Source organism: Gambusia affinis, linkage group LG17 (assembly GCF_019740435.1).
Source record: "Gambusia affinis linkage group LG17, SWU_Gaff_1.0, whole genome shotgun sequence".
Classification (NCBI taxonomy): domain Eukaryota; kingdom Metazoa; phylum Chordata; class Actinopteri; order Cyprinodontiformes; family Poeciliidae; genus Gambusia; species Gambusia affinis.
In genome coordinates, this window is record NC_057884.1 from 3,394,497 (window position 1) to 3,411,938 (window position 17,442).

Consider the following 17,442-nt stretch of genomic DNA (forward strand, 5'->3'; position numbering starts at 1 on the left):
TGTCTTTAAGTACCAAACTCGGGCCAAGGCCTCGCCAGGGTTTCCAAAACAAAATAACAGCCGTGCAAAGCTATCTCACACTTGCACACACATGCACACACACTGCTTGGATACACACCCAAACACCACTTCCGTCCATTCTCTCTCACTGTGAAAGGAAGCTGAGCGGAGCTGGCTGGGAACCAGCTGTCCCGACAGAGGTAGTCCTCCAACTGCCCACTTTCCTCTCTGAAAGGACTTGAAGGACTCGGAGTATATTCTCTGACTTTCCACTGTTTAGATGCAAGCGACCACTTCAGGCCTTTGGGGGACGAGAGAAGCAATTCATCTAAATCTGGTTTTCTTCAAACGAGTGGTTTGATTTAGGACCATTACTATAGACGCGTCATGAACACAAAGCTCTAAAATAAAAATGCTTACTTTGACCAAGTAGTTTTTATTTAAAACAGCTTTCCAGCCAAATGACTGAATCAAATGACTGAATCAAATGACTGAATCAAATGACTGAATCACCTCTTCAACATGTCATCAAGTTTGGCAAAAGCTGCATCTCCAGGACGACGGTTGGAGACGCCTGATCTAGAAACATTCCCTAAAGAATTGGCAGCTGTAACCGAGCTACAGCTGCGTAGAATGCAGCTCTGCGCAGTATTCACTCAGGATGGCTCCATGCAAATGTATGAGACGCTTTAAAAAAAAAATAAAAAATCCAGACAAAAATTTGGTCTCCCCTCACAATTACACACTGCATTGCTTTGGTTTATCACAAATAACACTTTTACAAGGCATCGTAAAAGCACAGTTGGCCACATCCCACAAGTTGCGGACGTTTAACTTTTATTTGAGCAACATTTTACGCTGGCGTACGGAAGACGATTAGCGCCAAGAAATAAAAATAATTCTGACTTTCGATCTCAGGAGATTATTGTTGTTCTTCCTCTGACTTGATCATTATTTACGCTTTTAAATCCAATTACTCTGCCCAACCGACACCCACAATTAAAGCCGTAAGGTCATCAAAGGTCAAACGTCTTACCTTGGGCCATTTGGGGTTAATTAGACGGGCTTTGATTGCGTCGTCCAGAGCCTTGCCATGCTGTCCCAGTCTGAGGTAGGCCGCAGACCGGTTGCTGTACAGGATGCAGTTTTGCGGGTCCGCGGTGAGGGCCTCAGTGTAGAGACGAACAGCCAGCGCAAACTCCCCCTGCTGGCAGGCCTGGTTACTGCGGCGCACACGTTCCAAGAACTCGGCTTTGCTCAGGGCGGCTGGACCGCCGGAACCGGAAACCCGATCCTGCCTTTTCCCAACTTTGGCCAAGGGGATCCCGGGAGATGAAGAGCGAGAGGATGAGGAGGAAGGGTTGGTGGCTCTACTGGTGGAGCGAGAGCCAAAAAGGGAGAACTGTGGAGAAGACGGAGGAGGAGAAGGACACGGTTAGCAAGAAATAGCTACACATATGCAGGTCTATTAATAAAAAATATAATAAAAATTACTTGTTTTTTTCTTCTTTTTTTTTAAATAACTGCGTTACATTGAGTAGCTGTCTTATTCAACTTGATAACTTGGTCCTGTTACAGTTGTCGTACCAACATGCTAATAGCTAAATGATCTTCATCAAACTACTGTGATATATTCCCATAGACTTTGGTCTCATCAAAATCTTGCAGAAATCATATTTGTTAAAAAAACCTACTACTTTGAACAACATATTCAAAACCATATAATACACACAAATATTTGCGACTGTGTAGAAAAAAAAAAGAACATTTCCTCCAAAAAATTCAGAAAATTTGAAATTAAGCCAGGAAATTTTCTAGAAAAAAACTTGGAAACTTCTGAGTTTCATAAAATTAATCTAAAAATTTCTGCATTTTTTTCTTGAAAATTTTTTATTTCTCAAACTCAGAAATGTTTTTTAATTTTTTTCTAGAAAATGTCTGAGAAGTTTTGGTGGAAATGTACTCTTTTTTTTAATTATTCATTTCTTTATTTACAATGGCCCTAATAATAATTTAATCTAGCATTGTTTTACAAAAGGTCCATAAACCAATAGACAGTGGAGACAGATCTGTACCTGCATGTCATGTTTAATGGCAACTGGATCTAAAGAAAAACAAAGAATAACTGAGGAACGATCTGATGTAGTGAGATCTGGACTGGCTAAATAATAAAGAATTAATGGAAACAGGAAAAAACTAAACTCAAACGTTACACTGAATGCATCAAAAAACAGAGGATGTGTGTTCATACTAAAACTTGGAAACATTTTTGGAATTATCCATCTTGTCAAAATTATTGAAAATTTGAAAGGATTTTAGAAATGATTCCATTCTCTTAATGATATTTTATAAAACAGACATTTGAGAAGTAACAACTGATTTATGTGTAATATTCCAGTATTTGAAGCCGTCACTAAAACAACAGCCCACTCAAAGAATGCTGTCAGTCAGTTACATTTTCACACACACAAAAACAAAACATTATTGAAGGTGGAAAGATACCCAGAATAACAGCAAACAGTAGCTGCCTCATATGAATTTTACGATGCAGTGAAAAACTGCTGCGTTCGCGTCTCTGTTCTGCTGTCCCGTAACCACTTCGACTCTTCAGGAAGACGCGGAAAAAGAAGAAGTGACAAAGTCAAACTGGGTTTTGCTCTTATTCCCGTCGCCACGGCTGCTGAAACTGGGGCTCAAATGTGCTCACTACGGCCGAGAGCGAGGCGCTTCCACAGAGCTGCCTCCCTCTGATCTGGTGTTTCCAAATCTGGGCCTTCACCAGAGCTTACACCAAGGCCGTCATTATCTCTCTACAAATCGCCCCAGGCACACACACACACACACACACACACACACACACACACACACACCCATGAGCTAAAGGGATTCCTAAACCTTCAAAATGCATCAGCCAACATTGTTGACGAAGACGCCAGAAAACTTGAAGTGGTACTTAAGATTTACTTGAAATAGACCGGAGGCGTTTGTCAGCCTCACGTTTCTGATACGAGTGAAGCATCGGCTCTACGGAGGTTTTCATCATTTTAAACAAACCCTGTTTATTCATCTCCACTTATTGCAGTGGGTTTTATTTCCCAGAGCAAACCGGGATGATTGTGGCATCAAAGTAAACATCGCTGCCTGGACATCAACAACCTCTTTTTTTTTTTCCTTTTGTCACAACATCTTTATTGAAGTTTCACTTATTTAGAACTGCTACAAAATGACACTGCAACCAGTTAGTTTTCATTCATAGAGGTCCATAAAAATAAATCATTTTTAGCCAACAGGAAAAAACACTTTTTAAAATAAATGGCAGATGTAGATTACATCTAGAATGCATTAGACCAAAACTACAACGATGAATATCATTCTCATCAGATACGAATCCATCTGAAAGACAGAACAAAACAAATACATGTATATATATATGTGTGTGCATATAGTTGTAAAAAAATAAAACTTTAGATAACAGTTTGGTCAACTTTGTCATATTTTTAATAGATTAGATTAATATGGATCAGATTCCATTTTGCATTTTTCCCCCATTTTTTGATAATTGGAAGATTTAAAAAACTAGCTTCTTTTGGGCTTTTCACAGGTGTGAAGGCTTGACGAAAGAGAAGCTGCGTTGCTAAACAAGTTAGTTTGTTTGCCACTGTTCCCTTCACATAATTTATTTTAAGTAGAGCTGTCCAGATCCGATATTGATATCGGAAATTGGTCCGATATCAGCCAGAAAAACAGTATCGGATTGTATTGGCCTACATCTAAAATCTCTGATATACGCAAGCTGACAGTAGCACTCTGCTCCAGAATTTAGTCCAACCCAGAATTTCTATCCAGCAGCTCTTGTATCCTGAACACAGACCCATTGGTTCACATTGAGTGGGTCAGTTGTTCTCAGACCTATTGTTGTTGACTATTGTTCTCTGCTTGACTAGTATTACTAGATCAACTATTTCCTAACATTCCACACTGCAAAATACGTAATAAAAATATCTTATCTGGCCAATATCGGTATCGGTATCGGCCAACACTCAAAGCAGCGATATCGGTAATGTTGTATTGGAACACCCCTAATTTTAAGAACATAATCAAGAACAAAACAGCATCATCTGATGAATGAGTTTTTGTGTTAGTTGGTCAGTACTGTACACACACACATGCGCGCACACATACACACACACACACACACACACACACGGTCAGGTGAGAAGAAGAAAGACTCAACAAGACACTCAGCAGCATAAATCTATAGTCTATCTGCATGTTGCAGGAATATTTATACAATATTCCATACAATATATGGAGCAAAGTCTTCGTAACACACAGCCTATTCAAGCAGACACACAGATGATGAAGGTTTTAGAGGAGAATTTGCTCGAGCTGCAGTCAGTAGAGCAGCGCTGCAACAGGAACACAGCGTGAATATCCTGCTCAGTCCTTCCAAGACTGTTGGCAAACGCACGCTTCCCTTGTCGTCCAGTCTTACTATTCACTGCCCCGGACTCTGCCCGGGTCACAGGGAGGACATTCCTGAAGAACAACACCAACATATGAGGGGTAAAAACTCCAAAGCTGAAAGAACGACTGCTCCACCTGAATATGATCATTAAACTTTGAATTTAGGATTAAGAAGTGAGTGTCAAACAACAGGTTGGTGGTCAAACATGAAATTAACCCCTGGACAATTTCACCAGTAACTCAAGCTCGGTCGTTAGATCAGCAAACATTTTCAAGTCATGGCACAGATTCTCAGTTGGGTTTAGGTCTGTACTTTGACTGAATCAGTCATGGGGTCACTGTCCTGGCCCAGTCTGAAATTTGTTGCTTCCCTGTTCGTGCTGAAGACAGTAATCCCCGCAGCACTATCCTACCATCACTATGTTTCACAGTGGGAATGTTGTGTTCAAGGTATGGTCTGACCCTTAGTATTTTTTTTTAACCTGTAGCATTTGCCTCTAGGCAAAAAAGTTACATTTTGATTTCATCTGACTAGAGAAACGTCTTCCTATTCTTTTCATATTTTTAATTTGCTAATAGAATTTTGTTATTTTTTAAAATCGTACTATAATTTCCCTTCCACACCATATAATACTGTCCCCATCTTATTTCACATTGGGATGGTCTGTTCACAATGTTGAGCAGTGTTAGCTTTCTAAAATCTATGACTATTTGCTGGCTAGCCAAAACACTGCCATTTCATAGCACAATCACGTAAATATGTTCAAGTAACTTTGGTTGTTATAAAAATGCTGTATATATATGTGAAATATGACTTTAAAGATGTTTGTCTTCATAATTTGACGTCTTGAAATTGGGCCTTTCTGCTCTTTCTGAAACTCCGCCTCCAGGAAATCATCACCACATGACTCCTTTATTAACCCTTTCAAAGCATTTTTACCAACTTCAGACTGAGAAGTTGCGCCGCAGATGTACAGTTGCACAAGATGTTTGCTAATTGGTGCTGGCTAGTTTGAAGGAACTGTATGGGGGCACGGTGGGGAAGTACTGCTCTGAAGCTTAAATTTTCCACTCAACAGGAACAAACCTCTGACAGGGGTCTCCAACACAGTGCCTATTCAAAATCACATAAATTATTGATTAAGTGATGTAAAACATAAACTGAGACAATTTGGCAGCCCTTTGTATCACTTAAAGTGCATCTTTAGCAAATAGGTTGGTGATTCATGCTCTAAAATATCACAACAGAATTTCTACATGAAAAAAACTGATTCTAAATATATTTACATGAGCACATTTAAATATAAAAATAATGTAAAGTATACATTATTCATAAAACACTATTTTTGTTACTAAGCGCTCCATATATAACATATACATATATAATTTGTGCTATAGATGAGGTTATGTTGGATCTAAAATGCATAAAAAGTGGCAAAAAGGGGGAAATAAGCTATTGGGTTAGCTGTGGTGACTGTTAGTTGGAAAGCCCCCAAACCAAATTCTGCTCAGGGCCCCAAACGGCTTTGGACCGCCCATGTTGTTTTCATACTTTTCCTCCTGAAGGATGTCAACACTTCATAATACGTGAGCAACCTGCATATATATGTTTTTTAAATTTAAAAAGCTCCAGCAAACTCTTTTCTTTATCTCTTTTCCCCCCGGCAGTCCGCACTTCTCACCCCCCCAATTTACGTTCCCACCGGCCTCACCTTCTCTTTCCTCGCTCTGGGCTTTTCCATCTCCGCTAAATCCTCCGCCTGCTGCTCCAAACTTTGATCCCGCAGCAGCAGCAGCAGCAGCAGGACTGAGGGAGGGCAGGAAAAGCCTCCGACACCATCCAAAACAAGCCCAAGAGTCGGCCGTCGGGTTCCCCGGTGATGAGAGCCGCGAGTCCGCTCGCAATTCAGCGGCACGCGCGCGTTACGTCGCCACTTTTCAAAGTTTTTCTCGGTGGAGAGTTAATCCGCAGCGAATGCGCCATGTTCCCCGCTGCCGATCCTCCCCATAGCGGAATTTTTGTCCGGTGAGAGGCGGGGATCCGGTCGGCTCCATGGCTGCAGCTCTCGGAAAGGTTTCAATTACTCCTCATGACATCAGAGGGGAATTGAGTTACCTGATAGACATTATAAGGCCCGACAAAGCCGCACACAGTGACGGTGTGTGTGCGGGGGGAATAAGCACGTGGACTTAGTTCTTGTTAGAGAGGGAAAAATTAAAACCAAACACAACAGGAAACTGATCTTTAATGTACTATATATATTTAAATCTTCTCTAAAATGCCCAGAAGCTTGTTTTTAACATTGTTGCTGGGAAATTAGATTTTTAGGATCGCCCAGTTTAAGCCGCCTGGAAAAATGTTTTAGAAAAAATTGGTTTATTTACCCGCATCCAAACTGAACTGGTGTGTAAAAATTCTTAACATGGGCAGTCCACCCAGGGCGCCAGTCTGTCAACGAGCGGCACCTGGAGTAAAATGCTGCCGTTTACAACTTTCCTCCTGCTCTTCTCATGATTATTCAAGCCATAGCTGTTATATTCAGGTTATTTTTTATGGAAGTAAAAATGTTCTACCTTTTTTCCAAGCATTTTTTCTCTTTTTGGTTTATTTTTGATAATTAATGGACATGTTTTTCTTCATTTCAGGTCACATTTAAATAATGTAACAATGAGGACCAGATTATATTTCGTGTGCTTTAATACATTAAAACTTTCCAGAAGAGAAAATGCGTCCTTCCTTTCTTTCTTTCTTTCTTTTTTTTTACCGTCAGCTACAAATGTCCTCTGACAAACTAAAAGAAACACAATGGGAACATTTTTATGTTCATAAACCTCAACTTTTATGAGTGCTTCTTATGTACAAGTATTTACAAATGATTTCCAGTTCATTGCAACGCCAACCAAAATTTACAAAGGTCATCACAAGAATTCTGTACAAATACAACTTCAAGGAGCTGGGCTACGGACAGACAGCGGATATCAAACGTGTTCACACCAGATTTTTTTTGTTTTTCATGTAAAAATGAGAACATGACAACTTTTTTCCCCCAATATATCATGTGACATTTATCCTGCACAACTTTTTGGAGAAAAGTTATTAATTTGTCATTTTTATTCCAACAGCAGAGGATGGTGGTGGCAGGATCATGCTCTGAGGTTACGTTACTTTAAGTACAATCAAGATGGATGAAGCTCAAGAAAAATAAAGACTTCATCAGGAGAATATTAAAGTTCTGGTCTAGTCAAAGTCCGGAGCTAAAACTGCCCTCTCGTTTTGTTTCCTTCTTTCTGACATATTTGTTTGTTTTTCAGTTGAACTCCAGTTAATAAATGTCACATGATCTAAAAAACATTTCAAAGGATTTATGACGTCACGTTTTTATTTTTTTTCTCACATCACCAACAGGTGGCGTCATAACAGGAGTGTGAACATTTTCGAAGCCGCCGTCGTTTTTTCACATTTTCGAGCCAACCAGGGAGAGAAACAGACACCAGATCTGGAGCAGAGGAACACATTATGTGAAGTACAGTAGTAGAAACGTGAACCATCCTCAGGCTCAGTTTTCGTCTCGGAAATAAATTCTGCAGCATTTCACTAAAACAGAAATGCATTTCCCAGATTCCAGAAGGAGCTTGGCTTAAGCTCCACAGTGACTCAGAGGTTGATCAAATAAATATATAATAGTGCAATAGTTAATAGGGTCCCAAAGAAGCTTTCAGTTCTTAATAAAACATAAGACATTGTGAAATAAATATCTGCCAGTTATTATCTCAGAAATGTTGAGGAAAAAGAAAATCAATTTAATCTTTATTGTAAAAATCTTTTTATCCCGATTTCTTATTTCATTTCTTTATTCACTTTTTCCCACTAAAATACATCGCTGGGGGAAATGTTTGCTACGTGAAGAGAATAAATGAAAAAAAATAACTTGTTTTGTTGTCAGCCGATAAAAGATTGTGGTTTCAAAGTTTGTAAACCACCGCCCCCTCCTGGCCATGAGGCAACATTGCGTTCATTTCCAGAAGGACGAACTCTGCTTTTACACTGATTATTATTTAACAGCGTTGCTTTGGAAATAATGTCTGTAAGTTTCCCATGTTCAACTGTTTTATTTAATGTTTCAACCTAAAAGCTTAATATATAGTAATTTTATTGAAGAGAGCTTAAATAAGAATAATAATGACTGGCTAAAGGTTGATTTGTATAAGCATCGACTTAATTTTGCTGAATTCTGAACATAGGTTTTTTTTTCTTTCTTTCTTTCTTCAGTTCTATAAACATTGCGCTTCTGCATCAAAGGAAGAAATGTAGAGCCTAGTCTTTACTTGAGGTAGTTACTGATCTGTCTGGCTTTTAATATGGAACTTCACTGTTAAGTCAGAAAATGATTAAAACAATTACCTCACAATCCAGTCAAATCTAACTGACATAAATAATCTTTCATAAAAGGAAAAAAAACTTAAAATAGCTTAAATTTGTTCAAATAAAGTCCTATAAAGCAATTTTTAATCATTTATTTCACAATGTCTTTTTTCCTCCCTGCTAGCGGCCGTTCAGTTGACCTGTGTTCCTGTGATACGAGGAGGTTCTGTGCTTTGGACTTGTTTCTTGTTCTTCTTGGTTTGTTTGGGTCGAGTCATTCTCACACACAGCTTGTAAAGTCTCACGGCTCGGTCTTTCCTCTTCGCTTTCGTCTCGCCCGGCCTCCTGCCCTTCCGTCTCTTTGCCTGTAGATGGCGCCGCTCCGCCACTTCAACACTCGTTGGGTCCAGCCGAGGAAGTTCTGCTTTCACCACAGTCGCAGTGCAGCTGGTGAATCAAAGCAGGAAATGAAAACGTTTTTATCTCTATGAAATTTTACATATATTAGCTTAGATTATATTAATGTAGAATTTATAAGAGATAAGGGATAAATTATGAGTTTTTTTTCTCCTTGAAATTACTGCTCTTCGTTCAGAACTTTTGTTCATGTCAACATGCCGCATGGTCATTTTAAACTGAACGAATGAAATACATGAAAATACAATAAAATGAATGGATTCAGATGCGGCACACTGAACAATCAACTTATGCAGCAACTAATCTTTGTAAATGTGGAGATGTCTATTATATCTGTCAGTCTCTGCTGGTTGTTTCTCAAGATTTTGTCCGAACACAACATTTGTCAATTAATACTTTATTCTTCGGATGTGAAAATGCTAATTTGATCTGTTCGCTTTTGTTTAGCACAGCGGACCCAGTGGGGTCACATCAACCACACATTTTTAGCTCTGAATGCCATTTGTGTGTTATGCTACATTAATGTTAATGATTCAGCGCATCTGCATTCGTGAATTTTGTGAATTCAGAGATACTTAACAAAACAAGAACAAAACATCTGTGTGTCCAGATCCATTTTTATCCAAATGTTTTCTCTTTTTGTACATCTTTATACTGTTGTGATTGGTTTCTTAAAAGCACTTAGACAAACTTTTACGGTGGGTTATTTAAAGAGTTTGTCCCACAGAGTTATTATGCGATATTATACTTATAAAAAAGCATTATGTATCTGTGTAAATACTGACTTGCTGCTTGATGTGCAGTCCTGGGGCAGGAAGCAGGACTGAGACACATGTCCAATCAGAAGAGTCTCCACTTTGCTCAGTTGTCTCTGTTGAGTCAGAGCGTGGAACAGTCTGGAAGGACGCGCAGAGAAACATCAGGTACGTTTCAGAAAAAAAATAAATAATTAAACAGTCTGTTAAATCAAGCTGGTAAACTGATAACCTGTGTGTTACTGTGGCTCTTCTGTAACGTCCAGAGACGTGAAGGCCTGTCAGAGCCGCCGTCTTACATAAGCTGTTGAATGTTTACACTGGCCTCGTCTAGTTTTGTGTTATGAAATGTCTCCCCACGTCTGATTTGTTTAAGCAGCCACACACACGCACACACACGCACACACACAGAAAGAAGTGTTCTGTTATTGCTGGGTCTGAGGCTGCTTTGCAAAAATTAAGGTTCAATATTTTAGAGATGATGTATGAGTCGCGAGTTATTATTAATACATACTGAGACTACACTGCTTTGCTGAAGTAGTTTTACCACTTGAACTTTTTCAGTTTTTGTCACATTAACACCACAAACTTTATTATATTTTAATGGGGATTTTGTGTGACAACTGCAAACAGACGAAGACATCATCAAATAGTAAAACGAAAATAAGCCATAAAAACTGTTTATGCCATTTAACAGCAGACTAAATATTTGATAGAAGGTGGAACCGAAACGTAGCTCACTGGCCAATAAACGGACCGATTAACCAACTAACTAAAAACCTGGACCGCCCATCAGTCTGAATCAGGGGTCGCATTGACCAGTCTTTGACTGTTTTGTTGTTTAAACAGTGACAAAAAAAATCGGAAGCCCATCGGTCGTTGTGACGGATTACACACACCGGACCTGACTGACAATGATTTTTAGATTATTTTACATCTCTACCTGCTGCCTCTGTTGGGGAAATATAAGATGTTGAACTTACAGTAAATTCAGCGTTTTTCAGCTGATGTTACTTTCAAATAGTTTCAAAATATGGCACACTTAAACACCACTCTGCAAAATCCAAATACGTTTTTTTTTTTGGTTTGCTACTCCTGTAAAATTAAAATCTATAACCATAATAGCACCTGTGTGATGTAAGCTAATTACAAATGACAAATGCATCTGGTGTGTATTGGGGGGAGGGGGTAAATGAAAATCCGCTTAGGGCCCCTAAAAGGATTGGGCTGGCCCTGGACACACACAGACGTTAATGTGAAAACATGGCTGGACTTACCTGGCGGTACAGTTGCAGTGAAAAAGCGTTCCTGTCTCTGTGTTGTGGAGGCCATATTTCCTCTGCCGCGGTAGGATCTTGTTCTTACACTCATCAAGTTCTTTGTACGGAGCACAAGACCTGTCCTCCGCTGTGGAGGGGATACAAACATCAGGGGGGGATTTCAGTTTCATTAACAGAGTGTAAAACTAAACCGACTTCGCCAGGCGCCTTCAGGTTGAAGTACCTGTAACGGCGCTGCGCTGCAGCGACGTGGAGGGTAAAACGTTCCCCAGGTCTTCTCTCCTCACAGTCGATGCTGATGCCTCGGCGTCTGTGGAGTTTGTAGCATCGGTCGCTGCGGTGACGGAGGGAGTGGCCGAGGCTGCCGGGACCGTGTCCGTGGCAGCGGTGGAGGACAGCAGGTGCGGACGTGACGTGTTTGTTTCGTGGAGTCGTGCAGGTGAAGTGGAGTTGACGTCGGAGCAGGAGCTGTTGACGCAGCCCTCTTTGGACTCGCTGGACTCGTACAGCGTGGGCGAGTGGACGTCAGCGTACACCGCCATCTGAGTCTTTTTACACCTGTGAGGTCAGAGCAGGTGGAGAAATGACGAGACGGGAGAGGAAAATGTTGACGGACACGTAGCAAAGTTATTCTAACCAATACCTGCACTGTTACCTGGTTCTTCAAGTTCCCATTTATATTGTTTACTATCAACGAAGAACAACATTGAGTCGCCCTCCAAGGCTAAATATCTGCTCTGAAAGACCGTCTTCATAAACGTCTGAAATGAAACTCTCACACAGGAACCGCCAGAAGGAAGTTGGGAAAGTCTTCTGGATGTATATATGCCAGGATCTCAGAGAAATTGGTTAGGATGTTGGTCCAGGCAGGACTCTACTGTCTGGGTCATTTTCCACAGACAAGCAACATCACCGTCAACTGATTAATGTACTACTTCAAGCTTAACTTAAAATTCAAGCTTAAGGTGGCCACTTTGAGAGGCTCTTTATCAACTGAGACAAAAAAAAACTTGCCAGCTGACAACAATGAGACGATGTACATCTACTGTCAAGCACGGAGGTGGTAGCATCCTGCTGCGGGGCGATACGGTGGAAACCTGCCTATTGGCGGTCCAGTGTTTGTGGAAATTATCAAAATTTGCAGAAATTTTAGGGAAGACTTGCAGAAACTTCACCTACTTGCGTTCTTTTTTTCTTTCTCGTAGAGCATGCCTGAAACAGAGAAATTGCAGCTCGGGAAGCTGGGATACGTAGGCAACGGTACTTGACACGCTATTGGCTGGTGTTTGAAAAGCTGCTAATTGGGGAGTGCCATTCATTGTTCTTGGTGCTAATTGGCAGTAAGTGCTAAAATGGTTTCCATATTGCATATTAAGGTACATTTTGCTGCTTGAACTATTAAAATATGAACATACAAGACTTTTTAGAAGGTACTCTCAAGTTTTTGCTGGCTGTAGTCGCTATATCAACGGTCCATTTACTGAATGTCCAACATAATTCCAGACATGAATGAAGTGAGACAACAACATAAGATCAATTTGTTTAGCTTTTAGTAATGGCATTAACTTCCTTATCTCTTCTTTCAAAGTACTGTCATTGTCTAAGTACTTGCAGAATTGATTCTTTACACACACACACAAAGCAAAGTTACTATTTGCTCATTGGATAACTTTGTTTGTCTGTCCAAAAGTTCCGGTCAGTTCCTTGAACTGCTTTTGAAACGTTTCTGTCTAGAAACTGAGATCGATGCTCTCCAAGTATTGCTGCATGCTGCCCGACATTTGGAATCAAGGCCAGACTCACATTCCGAACCAGTTCCTCTCGGCGCACTGGGGTCGGTGCGAAAAGGTGAAGCAGTGCATCTTGAGCAGGTTGAAGAAGGTGTAGCCCACCACGTCAGCTATGCTGTCGTTTGCCTCCGTCAGGCAGCGGCGAAACCTGGAGCGCAGAGAGCGTGGAGGGGTGAGAGGGGGGAAACCGTGAGCAAAACCACAGATAGCAGCGATTTTGTCTGCCGGCTTTGTTTGGGAGGCGGCGAGTTACTTGTTGTCGCAGTCGCAGTGGGACATGGTGAAGATGTTGCTGTTGAAGACGCCGAAGTCGGACTGGAAGGACAGGATGGTGTGTTTGCACTGGTCGTGCTCCCTGCAGCAGCTGTCAGTGTCTGAAAAAACCCCTGCAGGAGGGGAGAGAGAGAGGAAGAGGAGTTTTGTTCAGAAAAAGTGGTTATGAGTTTTCATAAAGCACCTTTTATTGATGCATAATTAGCATAATAATGTTTTTTTTTTTTTTTTACTGGATTATTTTGCACATTTTGCCTCGGAAACCCACATGGAGAAAAACCAATATGAATATAAGTAATGGGCAGGTGAGACAGCAGACGGTAGGACGAGTCAAGTTAAAGCTTTCAAGAAGAGTTTACTGTTCAGCATGGTGGTGGAGGCGTCGTGATGTATTGCAAACATTTTGAAAAGCTATCAAATTTTACATTTTTCAACACAAATCAGCAGCTAAATGGTTATTAATATTATTCAACAGGACAATAGGCACATCAAAACTTTTTCGGAAGTGGGTTTTTTTTTTTTTTGGTCAGACAAAATAGGCTCAGGATTTACTCTATTGAAACTATGTGCCGTCATTAAGATATTTATCTTAATTAGTGAAAGATTGCTTTATGGCTTTAAGAGAAGCCATAAAACAATAAACAATAAACAAAACGTAATGTTTATTGGTTGTTTCATAATTTCTTGTTACCGTGTGATTGTTTTTATCACGTAAAAGCTTTGAACCACCATGTCGCTGAAATGTGCTGCAAACTTGACTTATAATTTTGATCCTGTGTGGATTAAAGAAAATTCACAATGAATTAAAACTTGTGTAGCAGAATTCTGCTTTTGAAAATCATCAAAGTGGCGTTGTACTACCCTTTAGATTTGGATTGGAAGGCTAAGAAACAAAAAGAAAATCATAAAAACTCAAAATTAAGATTACTTTAATGCCCATGATATATGTAAATCAGAGCCCTGCAACTTCGGATTCTGTCCAGTTTTTGTCTTTTGTTCTTATTGTTGTTGCTTTCCTGGCCATTTTAAAACCCGACAGTTTTTTGACTTTGCCCTCAAACCTTACAGAAAGTCTCTCAAATACACCAATAGAGACCAGCGGGTCTGGTACCAATAACTACAGCACATTTAAAGTCACTTAAATCCCCATTCTTCCTTCCTCTGATGTGCCATTGAACTTCAGCAGGTCGTTTTTACCTAGAGGCCCAGATATAGTTGCCTCTATAAATATACACTGAGTTGCTATCATTTTATGGTCTGATTAGCAATTTTTGATAAGCAATAAAACGATTATACCTGATAAAGTGGCCAGTGAGAGTATAACAAATCGTAAAGCCTTTCTCAAAAGGCACACAACCGATAAAATTTTGTGATATAACTTAAAGTTTTATCGCGATATTTTGCGCTAGTATTATGATAGCGATAAAAGTGACGATTAAAGCCGTTGGTTGATACTTTTTTTAAAGTGACTATGGCGCAGCAATCATAAACACCAGTCACATAAAAAGTATGATCTGTGTCATTAAACTGCACACAGTGACTGCATTTAGAAATATTTCCAAATGTAATGATATGTTATTACTCAATGAACAAACAGTGGGGAAAATACTAAAACTAACAATCCAGACAATATTATTATTATTATTATTATTATTATTATTATTATTATTATTATTATTATTATTATTATTATCATAACAAAGGTAAATCAAAACTTTTAAGAAATGTGTCACGATAATTGATAAACGATCAGATAAATGCCCACATGTAGCCGATTTCAAAACATAACAGACTTTTTGTTAACACCATGGGGGTAAAATGTGAATAATGTGATTAGGTAAACAGTACAATCTTATTTCCTGGTGTATGTTGGATGAGGGTTAGTTCAAACACAGCATCACTTACCCAAGTCTGCGTATGATGGCGCTTTGTTGCCAGAGCCGCACCACAGAGTCCCGGGGACGATAAAGCCGCGCTTTACACGCGCGTGTATCCTAACCTCTGACCTTTCACCTTCACCTTGATCTCCGAGGCTCCTCACGTGTCTCCCCGCTGTGTGCTCCGGGAGATTAGCGAAGCTCGGAGAGGCCAGAGAGACGCAGCGATCCGCGTCAAACAAAGACTCCAGATCCAACGTTTTCCCCGCGCGGTCCTTGAATTCCCGCGTGCGCCCCCGGCACGCCGACAGGTAGCTCTGGATCAGCGCTGCGTCATCACTCCAGGTGCAGCCGAGCAGGGCGCGCTCCCCGGACCAGACGCCGTGGTACAGGCGCGGTGCCGCGGCGCTGCCTTGCGGATCCCCCCGGAGGAAGCTGACGTGCAGTTGGCCGTTGGAAGAAACTTTGGTCCAGCTGCAGTCGATGGAGGCTCGCGCGGCCGCGCAGCCCAGGAGTGCTGACGTTACAGTGAGGGCCAAGAGAGCGGGGATGTGCGTCATCCTGGCTCATCGATGGAGCTGCGGCCGGACGAGAGAGAGAGAGAGAGAGAGGATGTTCGGCTTTAACTCTGCAGCAAAGTGCTAAGTTCTGCCTCAGGGAGGTTTCTCATTCATTGGTAGAGTCCAGGTCGGTTTTAAATATGAAGGCGAAGAAGAACGGGAGGAGGAGGAATAGGAGGAGAGAAAGGGTTTCCTGCGGATTAACAGTACATCCAGATCAGACACGTGACCAGGCAGTGTAGCCAAACAACTCCCTATCTCTCTGCCCCACATTTACAGCCACAATATCATTAGTGAGATACACACACACACACACCCCACATATTTTTAACTGTAAATCTGACTAATGCATCAGTGCCGCTCAGACACACCCCTAACATGCTGAATGGAGATGTGATAAACTAAACTATTGATTCATAGACATTTCTGGACTTGTCTTCCCTGCTGTGTTGAATGAACCTGAACATGTAAGATGTATTGTGAAAGTCCAGAACAGTCGCAACTCTATTGTTAGGCAACCAATGAGGACTGTTTTGTTTGGCTGAACCAAACACACGCACACATACACACGCACACACACACGCTCATACATGGTGCATACCAGGACGTCTCCGGTGTTGAAACAGATGTTAGGCCAGTTTGCATTTCCCCATATAAATGCTCTCCGTCCAGACAGGCTGCAAAAAACAAAACGGACTAAACTCAGGACACAAAGACTGGACTCAGGAGGGAACAAAAAAGATGTGAATCAGGGCATGAAAACTGACAATCTGGAGCTTAACTGTGGAAAAATCAAGAGTTTGAGCGGAAGATCAGTTGAAACACGTGAGGATGATGACGTCATGTAGGTGAGCGGCATTACTGAAGTTCATGGACACAATAAAAACAGCAAGTCGAATAATAACATGAGAGAAACTAAAGAGAGGATATTACTAATATGAGTAAACTAAATAGAAATGCAAGAGGAAACCAGTATGGGCAAGACCTTTTGAGCAATTATCAATGCAAGGAACAAACAGCATAAGCAGTGAACAGAACTAAAATCAAAATAGAGATGGGAAAAAAATATAAAATAATAAATTATGGAAATAGACCTCAAGGAAAGCTTATTTGGCAGAAGCTATATGCAGTGAACACAGGAGGGTAAAATACCCCAAAACTGTAAGAGAAGCTTCTCACCTGCATTACAATTATTCTAACACCAGGATACTTTATGTTAGAATGTTTTCACATTTAGATTGTTTTAATGTGAAAAGTGTTTTGTCATAACATTGTAGTATACTGTAAAAATATTTTCACCTTCGTAAAATAATAACCTACGTCAGTTTTGGCCATGTGTGTTTTGTTTTTTGCCTAAATCATCTTTTGTCACACAAAAGGTAGTGATTTTTCAAACAACCAAAAAATCTTTTGGGGAAAAAATGACTTTGGCCATTTATTTTAAGAAGGTGACAACAGCTCAGTTTTACTTTTGCTTGGATTGTGACTCAACTCTTTTTGAAACTCTTAGAAAAACAATGGGGGGCTGCACAGTGGCGCAGTTGGTAGAGCTGTTGCCTTGCAGCAAGAAGGTCCTGGGTTCGATTCCCGGCCCGGGGTCTTTCTGCATGGAGTTAGCATGTTCTCCCTGTGCATGGTGGGTTCTCTCCGGGTTCTCCGG

The 17,442-nt window shown here is 40.7% G+C and overlaps 2 protein-coding genes across 3 annotated transcripts in view; both read right to left on the reverse strand.

Moving 5' to 3' along the window:
• ttc28 (tetratricopeptide repeat domain 28) overlaps positions 1 to 6,674 on the reverse strand; it is a 108,557-nt gene extending 101,883 nt beyond the window's left edge. For both annotated transcript variants that reach the window (XM_044096651.1, XM_044096650.1), the window contains exons 1-2: positions 6,180 to 6,674; positions 1,037 to 1,402 (exon numbers count right to left, since the gene is read on the reverse strand). In XM_044096651.1, coding sequence (XP_043952586.1) covers positions 1,037 to 1,402; positions 6,180 to 6,209 — 396 coding nt within the window. In that variant the 5' untranslated portion in view covers positions 6,210 to 6,674. The remainder of the gene's footprint in view (positions 1 to 1,036; positions 1,403 to 6,179) is intronic.
• Positions 6,675 to 7,282: 608 nt separating this feature from the next.
• Positions 7,283 to 16,883, reverse strand: pla2g3 (phospholipase A2 group III). Its single transcript, XM_044096657.1, has 7 exons — positions 15,251 to 16,883; positions 13,326 to 13,458; positions 13,086 to 13,220; positions 11,506 to 11,840; positions 11,280 to 11,409; positions 10,033 to 10,143; positions 7,283 to 9,277 (listed from the first exon to the last, which is right to left on the reverse strand). The coding sequence occupies exons 1-7, from the start codon at positions 15,780 to 15,782 to the stop codon at positions 9,022 to 9,024; spliced, it is 1,632 nt and encodes a 543-aa protein (XP_043952592.1). The 5' UTR covers positions 15,783 to 16,883; the 3' UTR covers positions 7,283 to 9,021.
• Between the last annotated feature and the right edge of the window lie 559 nt (positions 16,884 to 17,442).

Bases quoted from the DNA above. Each gene is read 5' to 3' on its own strand.
- pla2g3 (XM_044096657.1), bottom strand. From the start codon at position 15,782: ATGACGCACATCCCCGCTCTCTTGGCCCTCACTGTAACGTCAGCACTC. The intron at 13,459-15,250 runs GTAAGTGATGCT...CCCCTCCTGCAG, and splicing joins GCCATCATACGCAGACTTGG to GGGTTTTTTCAGACACTGAC. The intron at 9,278-10,032 runs GTCAGTATTTAC...TTGATTCACCAG, and splicing joins GACTGCACATCAAGCAGCAA to CTGCACTGCGACTGTGGTGA.